The 12,676-nt window shown below is 36.2% G+C and overlaps 1 protein-coding gene and 1 pseudogene across 1 annotated transcript; both read left to right on the top strand.

Moving 5' to 3' along the window:
* The first annotated feature begins 618 nt into the window (after positions 1-618).
* On the top strand, positions 619-5,069 carry LOC111996070 (putative receptor-like protein kinase At3g47110). Its single transcript, XM_065768529.1, has 2 exons — positions 619-3,565; positions 4,321-5,069. The coding sequence occupies exons 1-2, from the start codon at positions 883-885 to the stop codon at positions 4,764-4,766; spliced, it is 3,129 nt and encodes a 1,042-aa protein (XP_065624601.1). The 5' UTR covers positions 619-882; the 3' UTR covers positions 4,767-5,069.
* A 5,090-nt stretch (positions 5,070-10,159) lies between these two features.
* On the top strand, positions 10,160-11,447 carry LOC111996056 (cyclin-U1-1-like; annotated as a pseudogene).
* Positions 11,448-12,676: the final 1,229 nt, after the last annotated feature.

Raw genomic sequence — 12,676 nt, forward strand, 5'->3', positions numbered from 1 at the left:
TTACAAACAATTTAGCAATGATTTGATTAGTGACACTTTAAAAAAATAATATACAAATATTTAAATGAATGATATTAGAGATATGATAAATTTCATCTAAGAGGATAGTTTTATTTAATGAAATTTTTTTTGAAAATGTATGATCATGATGATGTTCAGTCAAACATCAAGCGATAAACAGACGTGTTCTACTTCTTTTCATGTAGAGCTTGCCTTGCTTGGTGGTGCTAGAGGCCTTGGTCCCAGGACTTGATGTCCTCGCCTTGGTTTGTGGGTTGTAAGCCACTAGGTTTTTTTTTTTTAATATGAGAAAGGTTGTAAGCCACTAGTTGAACTTAGGGTTGGCCCATATATATAAAATATAAGAAGTCCATTCGCTTACACATAAAAAATAAAAAATAAAAAAAATAAAAAAAAAAGAGGCTAGTAAAAGCATTTACGTGCATTTTTTTTTGTCATCATTGCTGTAACTCTAGCACTACTCCAATACAATGAACGAGTGAAATGATTTCTGTTCAATTAACTAGAAATGAGGTGATGGAGAGTGGAGACGTCCATGGAATCCAACCGGCAAGGCTTAGTGGGAGCTGCTGATATGAGAGGTCATTCTTTTATGGTCAACGAGAATTTTTTTTTTCCTCCTAAATGGTGTTAACTTGGTGTGATTCCTTAAGCCTTTAAGGCCTTCCCAGGCTTTCCTGGCACATTGTATTTCTTTTCCAACCTTAGCTCTCATTTCAAGTCCACCTTTACCAAAAATATATTCTATATATAGATCTTCACTCGTCCCCCTTACATAATTGCAACCAAGGGAAGTTGATTGTTCAGTTGTATAGCTAACACCAACAAACAATTTACCAGCTTCCGGCCCCCTCAAACCAAATGAAGCTTCACCAAACCAACCTATATGCACTTTGGCCTATGCACCTTCATGTCATTCTTCTTTTTTCTATGAACTTATTGCAACCCACCATTACTGCCAATGCTCCAAAAAACGAGACTGATCGTTTGGCTTTGATTAAATTCAAAGAATCTATAACTCATGACCCGGGTATGATGTTGAGCTCATGGAATGATTCTATGCACTTCTGCAATTGGTTTGGAATTACATGTGGCCGACGACACCAAAGAGTCACGGTCTTGGACCTACAAGGCTATAAGTTACGAGGATCCATATCACCTTACATCAGCAACCTCACCTTCCTTAGGATCATCAATCTCCGAAACAACAGCTTTTATGGCAAAATCCCACATGAAGTTGGTCATTTGTTCCGACTGCAAGAGCTCCGTCTTAACTATAACAAATTGGAAGGTGAAGTACCATCCATCTTATCCAACTGCTCCAATGCCGTAGTGATAAATCTTCACGGGAATAATCTTAATGGTAAAATTCCAGCAGGGTTTGGCTCTTTGAAGAAGCTTGAACTGTTTCAGCTTGCTTTAAACAATCTGACGGGAACAATTCCACCATCCATAGGAAATCTTTCCTCACTCATAGCTTTCACCGTAGCATTTAACAAATTGGTGGGAAATATTCCAAATGGCATAGGTGATCTAAAAAGCTTATTATTTTTCTCAACTACAGCCAATAAACTGTCAGGTACAATCCCTTCCTCCCTTTACAATATATCATCTCTACAAACCATTTCAATTTCAGAAAACCAACTTAAAGATACACTTCCAGCCAACATGGGCCTCACTCTACCTAATATCGAAGAACTTTTCTTTGGTCTTAATGAATTCTATGGGCCAATTCCTGTTTCGTTATGCAATGCATCTCAGCTTCAAACAATTGATCTAAGTGCAAACAATTTTTCGGGGTTAGTTCCAAATAATTTGGGAAATGTGCCAGATCTTCAGTGGCTTGGCTTGAGTGACAATCACCTAGGGAGGAGCCTGGATTTCTTAACATCTTTGACAAATTGTAGTAAACTATATATATTGGATTTTAGTATAAACCAATTTGGAGGTGTTTTGCCCATACCTATAGGCAACTTGTCAACCCAACTTACTAAATTATATTTTGGAGGCAATGAAATTTCTGGAACTATTCCTGTAATATTAGGGAATCTTGTCAACTTAATTGTCTTGAGCGTTGAGGATAATCTTTTCACAGGCCTCATTCCCACTATTTTTGAAAGGTTTCAGAAAATTCAACTATTGAGTTTAAATGGAAATAGATTGTTAGGAGAGATACCAACTTCCATAGGCAACCTTACTCAGTTATTCCTACTTGATTTACATAAAAACAGATTAGAAGGAAGCATACCTCCAAGTGTTGGTAATTGCCAAAATTTGCAATACTTAGACATTTCACAAAATAATCTTAGTGGATTCATCCCCTTGCAGCTTATTGGTCTATCTTCCCTTTCAACACTGCTCAACTTGTCTCACAACTCATTTACTGGCAAACTACCTTTTGAAGTAGGCAATTTGAAAAATATTAACCAACTTGATATCTCTGAGAATAATTTGTCTGGGGAAATTCCTATCTCCATGGGAAATTGTTTGAGCTTGGAGTACCTTAGCTTGCAAGGTAATTCCTTTAAAGGATCCTTACCTTCATCTATGGCTTTCTTAAAAGGCCTCAAATTCCTTGATGTTTCAAGAAATAACCTGTCAGGCTCAATTCCAAAAGTTTTAGAAAAGCTTCCTTCTTTAGAAAAATTGAACCTCTCATTCAATGATATCGAGGGTGAGGTGCCAACAGAGGGAGTTTTCAAAAATGCAAGTGCTATATCAGTGATCGGAAATGCTAAACTTTGTGGTGGTGTTCCACAACTGATGTTGCCTTCATGTCCAATTGAAGTCATGAAACCTACAAAGTCCCTTACATTCAAACTTAAAATTGCAATCATTGTTGTTGTTGTATGTTTCCTTCTATTTTCATTCATTCTTTTTCTTCATTGGAGGAAAATATCAAAAAGGAATTCATCTTCTTTGGGCTCAACAATAGAACTCCTTCCAAATGTTTCTTATAAGATGCTTTATCAGGCAACCAATGGATTTTCTCCTAGTAACTTAGTTGGGATTGGCGGTTTTGGCTCTGTATATAAAGGATTTCTTCACCCTGAGGAAAGATTAGTTGCTGTAAAGGTCCTTAACCTTCAACGAAAGGGTGCTTCCAAGAGTTTTATGGCTGAATGTAATGTACTAAGAAATATCCGGCATAGGAATCTTGTCAAGATATTAACATGTTGCTCGAGTATGGATTACAGTGGGAATCAATTTAAAGCTCTAGTCTTTGAATTCTTGACAAATGGGAGTCTAGATACCTGGCTGCATCCAAAGATAGACAGGGAAGATCAATCGGGGGTCTTGCGCCTTCTTCAAAGACTAAATATTGCAATTGATGTTGCTTGTGCATTAGATTATCTTCACAACCAATCTGTGCAACCAATCATTCATTGTGATTTGAAGCCAAGCAATATTCTTCTTGACAATGACATGGTTGCTCATGTAAGCGATTTTGGTTTAGCAAGACTCCTCTCAATTGTTACCGATTCTTCTCAAAAGCAAACTAGTACAATTGGGATAAAGGGATCCATTGGCTATGCTGCTCCAGGTAATTATCTTTCCAACTTTGTCTAATTTCTTTAAAATGCTTATAGATCTTGTTAATAATAGCTGTTCGAAACATATTGAATTGTTTTTTTGCAATTATTTTACTATTAATATAAATTTTTTTTGTATTAATATGCAGCACAGAAACACACAAACTCACAACATGATTTATACCTTGATAAATCATAAATTTGATTAATTGACAGGCATCAAATATTGACCATCCATTGGCCATGCCTTTTTTTTTAGGCATTTATTTCCTCAACTCTGTTTGTTGTGATGATAGCTTGTCAATCAACTCTATCGGATATGGTATAGCTGGTCTCAAAACAGAACTAATGTATTGTTTTATGTTTCTTGTTACTGCATGTGAACCAACATTATTCAAGTAATGGATAATAATTGGACCCCTGATTTCGGAAGGCCACTACCTAATGTGTGCAACATATCCATATCAATTGTAAAATAATTTGATTAAATTTCATAATCCTAACAGTAAACCATGTTTCTTGTGCTTCATATAAATAAAAAAATTACCTCCCAAGTTCGACCAGAGACCCTAAGGTCTTATTCTAATGTAGAAATTATCATTTTTCTCACATGATATTTTGAAATGATAGCATCTATCATACCCTTCTTTCTTAAGTTCAATTTTTTTTTGGTTTTTGATGAATCAAATGAATTTTCATTCTCATTAAATCCTAAATTTCATTATAATAAGAATTGCAAAATCTTCTTACATATCATAAATTGTAGAGTATGGCATGGGCAGCGAGGTATCAACTGAGGGGGACGAGTATAGCTTTGGAGTATTTCTATTGGAGATGTTCTTGGGAAAGAGACCAACGGATGAAATGTTTAAAGATGATCTCAATCTCCACAATTTTGTTAAGATGGCATTGCTAGAACGACTTGTTCAAATTGTGGACCCAACACTTATCGTAGGAGAAGTTGAAGAAATGCCAGCAACTGCAGTGGCAGCTAGAGACCATAATAATGAGAATGAAATTGAAGCAGATGAAAAAACTCAAGGTATTGTTAACCACAGCCAAGTGGATGCTAATGTGTATAAGTGCTTATTCTCAGTCCTTGAAATTGGCCTTGCATGTTCCCTTGAGTCACCAAAGGAAAGAATGAACATGGAGCAAGTTAGCAGGGAACTACATTCAATAAAAAATGCTTTTCTTGGTTTTAGGATTTGAAGATGTTAGAGAATCCAAGTTGAGGTCCTGCTATATTTCAAATTTGAATTAGCTTAAATAAAATTGCACATGACAATTGCCTCATAAAATGGTGGTGTCCTAAGTTGTAATATACTGATCATTACGGTTTTTTTCTTTTCTTTTTTTCTTTTTTCTTTTTGTGGATTGATGATCTTGATTGTACAACTAAATTTTCTTCTATATCAAAATGTTGGAGTAACATATTCGGTTGTTTAGACCCCCAACCTTATTGGACAGGATATTAATTTCACAAGAAATGACAAACAAAACTGATTTTTACTTGGATTGCATGGCAAGAAACTACGTTTGGGGGATACATGTTTGGGGGATTACAGAGCATTTATCTGAGTACCAACTGACCAGATGGAGAAACCACAGTGTCTAGGATGTCGGACACATCTATAAATTCCATGAGTAATTAGTTTGTGATGCCCCTCATGATTAATCCTGATAAGATGTGTGATGGCCTGATCAGCTATAATGATTGATGTTTTCCTAACGATTTCACCAACTATAACCACTGCGAGGCCCAAGTTGCTTCCCCACCAGTGTTCCTTCAACCCAGGAAATATAAAAATTTTCAATGAAGTACTCCAGCAGTGAGAAGAGCATTGCCATGATATAGTTTTTTGCTGATCAGAAGAGATTTAAGAGTAACATTGATGTCCCATGAATGGCAATTGCTAAAATATATTCAGTTTTTGTCTCAAACTCAATGTAGTGAGATCTCTATGGCATAAATATAGCTATCCCCACTGAAGAACTAGATTAAGAAACTTTTGGTGCTAACTGTAGACCTGAAGAAGCTGCAGGGGAATACAACATTAATATGAAAAATTGAATCTCCAAATCACCCCAAAGTCGCTTAAAGAATGAAATCTCCTGCCTAAAAGAACCGAGGATCAAAACAAGAGACCTGTGCAGAACTAGAAAACTGTAACATGACACAGAAATGTTCCAAAAACTTATTATCAAGCAGACTAATACCTCGGTTCTTAATGCTTCTTTGTGGTCTTTGTTCATGAAGTAGTCTTTCCTTAATAAAATTGTTCTTACTTGCCAATGAGCATTAACTCAACTGGCACCTCCTCCCCTTGTAAGTGCTAGGTGAAGGTGAGTAAATTTCCCATTAAAAAAAAAAAAAAAAAATTCTTACCTAAAAAAGGAAGTATGCACTGTCATTAAAATGCACTCCAGCGATCATGTATAAAATTATTCATTTTCTTTTCATGTTTCTTTCGTTTGTCAAATAGTCAACTAAAGTGTTAGCCAACATTGTTCTAGTGCACTGTGCAAATGTACTTGAATGAAACCTACACATGGTAAACAGATGACTACTATATTGAGGTGACAAATCCTGGCAGGACAAAACCCCACAACCTTAACAGCATGGGTACTGTGGTTTGTGTGGTCATTGATGCTAGAATATCATGTAACTTATCATTGGAAGCATAAGAGTCTGGGAATCAAACTAACCCACAACCTGCCTTTTTCATATGGAGTACTATGGCACCCCTCATCCATTTTCTCATTTTCATACAATGCCTAGGAGAGGAATGTATGGGTTCTTTTTGTGGTTTAAACATTTTCTTATTTTCCTAGTGTGATGTAGTTAATATTTGATGCTTGTTTGGTGAACTCAGGCAATATCGTTCTCTGATTTTTTTGTGGCTGATATCTTGACCTCCATGGCAAAGGTATGCATCACTTTGTCTACTTTAACCATTTTCCAGGTCAAATCCCATGCACTTGTATGGTTTTATATTTCAATAACATGATTTTCATTTCAGTTTCTTAAATATAATATATATACACATATTTATGTGCCCACACATGTATGTGTTCATTATTTCAGTGGAGAATAGGATAGGGGTAAATATGGGGTGACATTCTACCTAGGTTTAACCTTTTCTTGAGAGTGAGAATCAGGAAATTGTTTATCTATCTTCAGATATAAATAAAAAAAATGACAGAACTATCTTAAGATATATACTTGCCACAATACCTTTTTCACTGTGCTTGTACTTGTCACTTCTTGTGCAGGTCTTCTCAGATTTGGAGCGTTCAGTATGTCGAATGGTCCATCAACAGGTCAGTGTTCTGTTGTTGAGATGGGCTTTATGCTATTAACAGATTTACCCTAATCATCTCTCTTCTCTTCTCTCTCTCTCTCTCTCTCTCTCTCTCTCTCTCTCTCTCTCTCTCTCTCTCTCTTTTTTCCTTTTTTTTTAATATATAATATTTTGTAATATTTTGTTGTCATAAAATTGTCATCTTTTTGCGCCTGATTGAAACCCATGGTTGTTACTTCTATCACTGGTTCTCTTAGTTTCAAATGTTTTTTTTTTTTTTTGGATAGGTAAATAGAAAACTTTTATTAAAGGGGGAAAAAAATAAAAGAGGAGAACAAGATGTTCATGATGATGAACAACAACACAACACAACAGCAACATAACAGCAACACAGCACAACACAACAGCAAGAGAGAACTCAGGAAACTAAGCTAAGAGAAGGCATAAACTCAGAGAGATACGAACACTCCGTAAAACCCTAGCAATGAGACCACTCCATTTCACCGGGGATTTGGACCGGATGGGTTTTGGGATGAAATGGAGGGGGTGGATTAAGGCTTGTGTTACGTTTGTCCGCTTTTTTGTCCTGGTAAATGGATCCCTTGAAGGATTTTTTGGATGCTCGCGTGGATTGAGACAAGCGGATCCACCATCCCCACTATTGTTCCTCTTGATAATGGAGGTTCTAAGTAGACTCTTGAAGAAGATAGAGGTGTGTAATCTTATTCGGGGATTCCATGTGGGAGGTGTGAACGCTGTTGGTGTGCGTATTTCCCATCTGTTATTTGCTGATGACACTATCTTATTTTGTGATGCCTCTAGGGAGCAGTTGCTGTCCATTAGATTGGTGATGTCTTTTTTTCAATCTTTTACGGGGTTGAAGGTCAATATCGAGAAAAGTGAGATCGTTCCCGTTGGGGAGGTAAATAATATAAATGCTCTAGCTAATATTCTTCAATGTAGAATGGGTAGGTTGCCTATGAAATATTTGGAGATGTTGGGAACTTCTTTTAAGACAGCTGCAATATGGAATCCTATTCTGGAGAAAATGGAGAAGAAGCTATTTGGGCGGAGGGAAGGGGGGGCGAGGGGGGGGCAAATGCCCCCCTGATGCCCCAAAAATTCTCAAGTAATATATAGTACAAGGTCTTATTTGCATACACAAGGACAATCAGCTTTTTTACATACATATTGTACTTATACTGTGTATTAGTTCACTATAGGGAAACAATTTCACGTTGGGGCCACTACAACTCTTTTAAAAAAAGTAATGGATCCCACCTTATAATAATATTACAATAAAATAAAACCACTCGGATAGCCTACTTCTTCACCACTATTTTGTTGAATAGAATTATGAAGAAGAAAAAAAAAATAAAAAACTACTCTCACTCACTAGTCATTATAGCACTTCAAAAAAATGAAGGACCACAAAATTTTTCACAACTTTTTATCACAACTGTTGGGTGGCAAAGTGTGATTGTTGAAAAAAAAAATTGTGAGTTTACGTGTTAGTATTTGTTAATCACTCATAGTTTGCCATATCAAAGTTTTGGCAAAAACATTGTGAAATAATTTATGGTCTAGGACTACTCATAGCACCTCTGTTACATATAGCAATTTTTTCTTTCCTCACTAGCATTTTTCAGTCTCAAACCCAAGTTTTTTTTACAAACCCAAATTTAAATTGTATATGACAATTACATTTGCATATAGTTATTTATTTTTTTTTATTAATAACAATTAATATTTTTTCGAATTAATTTTACTCTCTTTTGATCTTGCCCCCCTAACCTAAAATCCTGGCTCCGCCACTGCTTGCACACAAAGTAGAATTAAGCTTGGGCCTATACTAATAAGCTAATATATCTCTAACAGCTAAGAAAGTTTAATGTAAATATTTCTTGATTAGTGCACTGATCAAAATGACCTCATCTTACTGGTTCAGTGATTGGTCTAGGTTGTAATACTTGGTTCCATGACGTAATTATATATGTATCTTGGATTGCAGGTTTATTTTTGGGTGATGGGAAGCAATCTTGTATTGCGTTGGGCATGGACATACAAGCTCTCTGCCCATCTTCGCCATAATTACCTTACGGTGTTTGCAGTTGCTGCCCTGGAGATATTCCGTCGCTTCCAATGGGTGTTTTTTTCGTGTAGAGAATGAATGGAATAAAATGAACTCCAAGACAAACATTCAGCTCTCAGAAAAAGACCTGACAGAGGAGGAAGAGAAGTTACTTGTTTCTAATGAGCACAATGTATAGCGAGCTAGAAACCCTGCCTTGATATCTCAGTACAATGATTTGGCAAGCAGGGATTACCCTTCCATTTGGGATTTCATTATACAAAAGATACTACAATTTTCCTTTGTTCATAAAAGAATAGGGTATTCAATCATTAAATATTTACTCGATATGTATCAATTCAATTAATTGCAATATAATTTTGTATTGATGTACCCTTCTAACTGGTGGGAAAAAAAATTATTTGAAATTTGAGCTCAAGGTCTTTTTTTTTTTTTTTTTTTCATGTTAGAATGCTCTTCTTCCCATGTGAGCAGTTTATGAGAGAGTTCAACATTGTTCTTATATATCATCACTTAGTCATATTTGTGTAACCTTGGATTGCAATTTGGCTTTATAATTTATATCAGACTGAACAGTAACTCCTGCCATTACAACCAAAACGTTACATCACCACCACCAGAATCGCTGACCACTTTACACAGCTCCATGATATATGGAAGACATCTTACATTATTAACGGAGGTATCGGCATGTGGCATTCGACATTAAAGTCATAGAATTCTTGTGTCTATTAAGTAGAAAATTCCCTGCCAATGATGACGGACAGTATGCCTTTCTCTCAAGCACTGCCTTTGTATTTTAGTAAAGCCAGACAAGATAGTTTCCACCACTAATTTCATGAATGGTTGTTGTCCATATAAAATCCATTTTCGATTTATTCCGATACACACATGGAACCTCTTCAAATCCAGTGGTTCAAAAATCAAAATCACCTTACCTTATCCACGCTCAAACCTCCCACCAGCATACCATTCCAACTACTTGATATGTATGCTGCTTATATTTATTTTGAGATAGCATCTGCTTGATATTAAACCACCATTTTTTTAGCTTATGACTAGGAGTGACAAAACAGCAAGTACACGTGTCAAAAACCCAGTTCTTGACCCTCCAAACCTGATAACATGTACAAAGTGGAAGCAAATGCCTCAAAATTCATTCTCACACTTGTGTATGAAACTAAAACTACCACAATGGCCTAATCTAAATGTTAACTACTGTTGGGTGCAACCACCAAAGTCGGCAGCTGGAGCCGAGCCTAGCTGAGACGAGCACGCCGAGAGTGCTCACCATATTGTCTTCTGTGCTAGAAAAGCTGGTGGCTCGAAATGACCGGCTCAGGGACTGCCTGAGCTAGCAGCTGGATGAGCTGAGTTTGAGCTCGGCTCTGCTTGGGAAGAGCTTCAATGCGTTTTATGGGGTGAGAGCACCAAATATAAGCATACCAAAGTACTTAGAGAGGTTATACAAGTACACGGATTGTAGTCCATCTTGTTTTGTGGTTGGATATGTGTACATAGACAGGCTAGTGCATAGGCACCCTGACTCCCTCGTCATTTCCTTGAACGTGCATAGGTTGTTGGTTACAAGCATTATGGTTGCTTCTAAGATGCTAGATGATGAGTAAGCTCTCTCTCTTAAATGGGGTATTTTCATTTGTCCCTACTTATGACATGTTTGGTTTATACATCTTCCTCTCTTCAGTTTGTTTTCTTGCCTTGTTGGTTTGGTCTTCGTGATAGTTTGAGAGTTATAGCTCATTTGAACTTCTTTTTTGTGTTATAAGTAACAATTAAAACCCATTCAGCAAAGAAAGTAACAATTAAAATTCAATTGAAATATATATGCATTTGAACATAAGTGGCCTAAGTTCTCTTCCGTTGTACCATAGATATCTGCACTCTGAAGTTGTCACATTTGCTGTGTGTGGTAAGGGGTACAAAGACATCTTCCTTGCATATAATGCTTATGAAGTCAACAAAGTAATTGAATCATCCATCACATATGTTGCATACAATTCATTTATATAATATGTTTTGCTACTTAGTACGAAAACAACAATACAAGTGCAACATATATTTTGCTGAAGAAAGCATATGGAAAATATGTACCTTGGGCAGCGTCATTGATGTGCTTGATTCTGTAATTTTTTCTCCACAAATGGAATAGCGTGCAATTGTTATGATAATAATGTTGTTTTGCTTCGATTACAATTTTTCAGGCATTATAACAACGCATTTTTTGCTCGGGTTGGAGGAGTAAGCAATGCTGAGTTAAACAGGCTGGAATTAGAGTTGCTCTCTCTGTTGGATTTTGGAGTTGCATTAAGCTCTCGAGTTTTTGAGTTCTACTGTTTGCACTTGGAAAGAGAGATGGTGTTCAATGGCGTAGGACAGAAAATAGAAAGGGCAATAATTCCTAGTGCTCTGGACGATGTGACTGAAATCTCTGTAGATGACACACAAAGTTCTTCACCACCACAGATAGTGGACTGACCTACACATTCTTGCTTCTTCTTTCTCTTGGTTTATAAAATCTTGAATTGTTCTTTGTTGTTTGCATCATATTATCATGTAAGATGGGTGTTTCAAGCCTTCAACTCTGTCGATTTATCACATTGATGAAATAGAGGGAAAAAAAATGGAAAGAGATGAACTAAAGTTCACAATATTAAAGCCACAAAAAAGAATGAGTGGGAGCATTTGGTGGCACTAGTGTATTTGACTTGGAATTCAAATTCTGTGCAAATTGCAAGTATCAATTAGTTGGAATTCTAATTATGAATTGATGCACTTGAAACTCTTTGCTAAGTCTTGTATAGTGTCGGTATATTTCATGCCAAATTGATTGTTCAAAAACTATGTATTTTGTATTCTTGTCGGTACATTCGCATTTGGGTTGAGGGTTCAAGAGCTAAATTTTTTGTGTTGCTGAGAGTACAATTTCGGTCGAGTGAGATAAAGGTTCGGTCCCGCGAGTTTGGCGTGTGGAATCCATTTAAAAATCTGTTGAGAAGGATTTCATGGGAGTCTTGGTCCCTCGAGATGATTGAACCCGAGGCAATTTTGTTATGCTTTCCTTTAGATTCAAGGATGGAGCCAAGGTCTTGAGTGAGGGGATGCGTAGTATAAAAAAATTGAAATAAGAATATGCGAAAATACTAATTAATGTTTCTAGGATTAATTAGTTTTGCTAAGTAAAAGAGTATATGAAAATAAAAAATACAAAGTAAAAAAAAAAAAAAAGTGAAGACAAATCACATATAGACAAACAAAAAGAGACAGAGAGGAAGAGAGTTTTGTTAAGATTAATTATTTGTATTTAACGATTCTCTTTGTCCCTTTGATACAAATATACAAGCAAAAATTGCTAACCCCCCCCCAAAAAAAAGTTGAAGCAACAACTGGGTGGCTATTGCTGAATCTCTTTAGCAAATTGCTATAGTAACTTCTTAAATTTAGATTGTCCCTAACTTTGCCTTGTGTTAGAGTATTCACACTGAAGTTGCTAAAATGACTAAATAGTCATTTTAGCAAACCCAAACACTAAAAACACACTTACAATAAAGTTGTTATTTTGACTCATTGCTACAATGGGCTACTAAAGATAACAACCCACTGTAGTTGAGAGTTATTTGCAACAAATAATATTTTATTAGTCTCCCATACGCGTGACTCTTTCTACCCTATCTCATCTCAATCTCTCTCATGCACAAATGCAGCCC

Source organism: Quercus suber, unplaced genomic scaffold (genome assembly GCF_002906115.3).
Source record: "Quercus suber isolate HL8 unplaced genomic scaffold, Cork oak 2.0 scaffold_954, whole genome shotgun sequence".
In the NCBI taxonomy this organism is placed as follows: Eukaryota; Viridiplantae; Streptophyta; class Magnoliopsida; order Fagales; family Fagaceae; genus Quercus; species Quercus suber.

What these genes read in the sequence shown, in the direction of transcription:
- LOC111996070 (XM_065768529.1), top strand. Translation starts at nt 883, where the DNA reads ATGAAGCTTCACCAAACCAACCTATATGCACTTTGGCCTATGCACCTT. An exon ending in CATTGGCTATGCTGCTCCAG is followed by an intron (nt 3,566 to 4,320) that starts GTAATTATCTTT and finishes CATAAATTGTAG; the next exon opens with AGTATGGCATGGGCAGCGAG.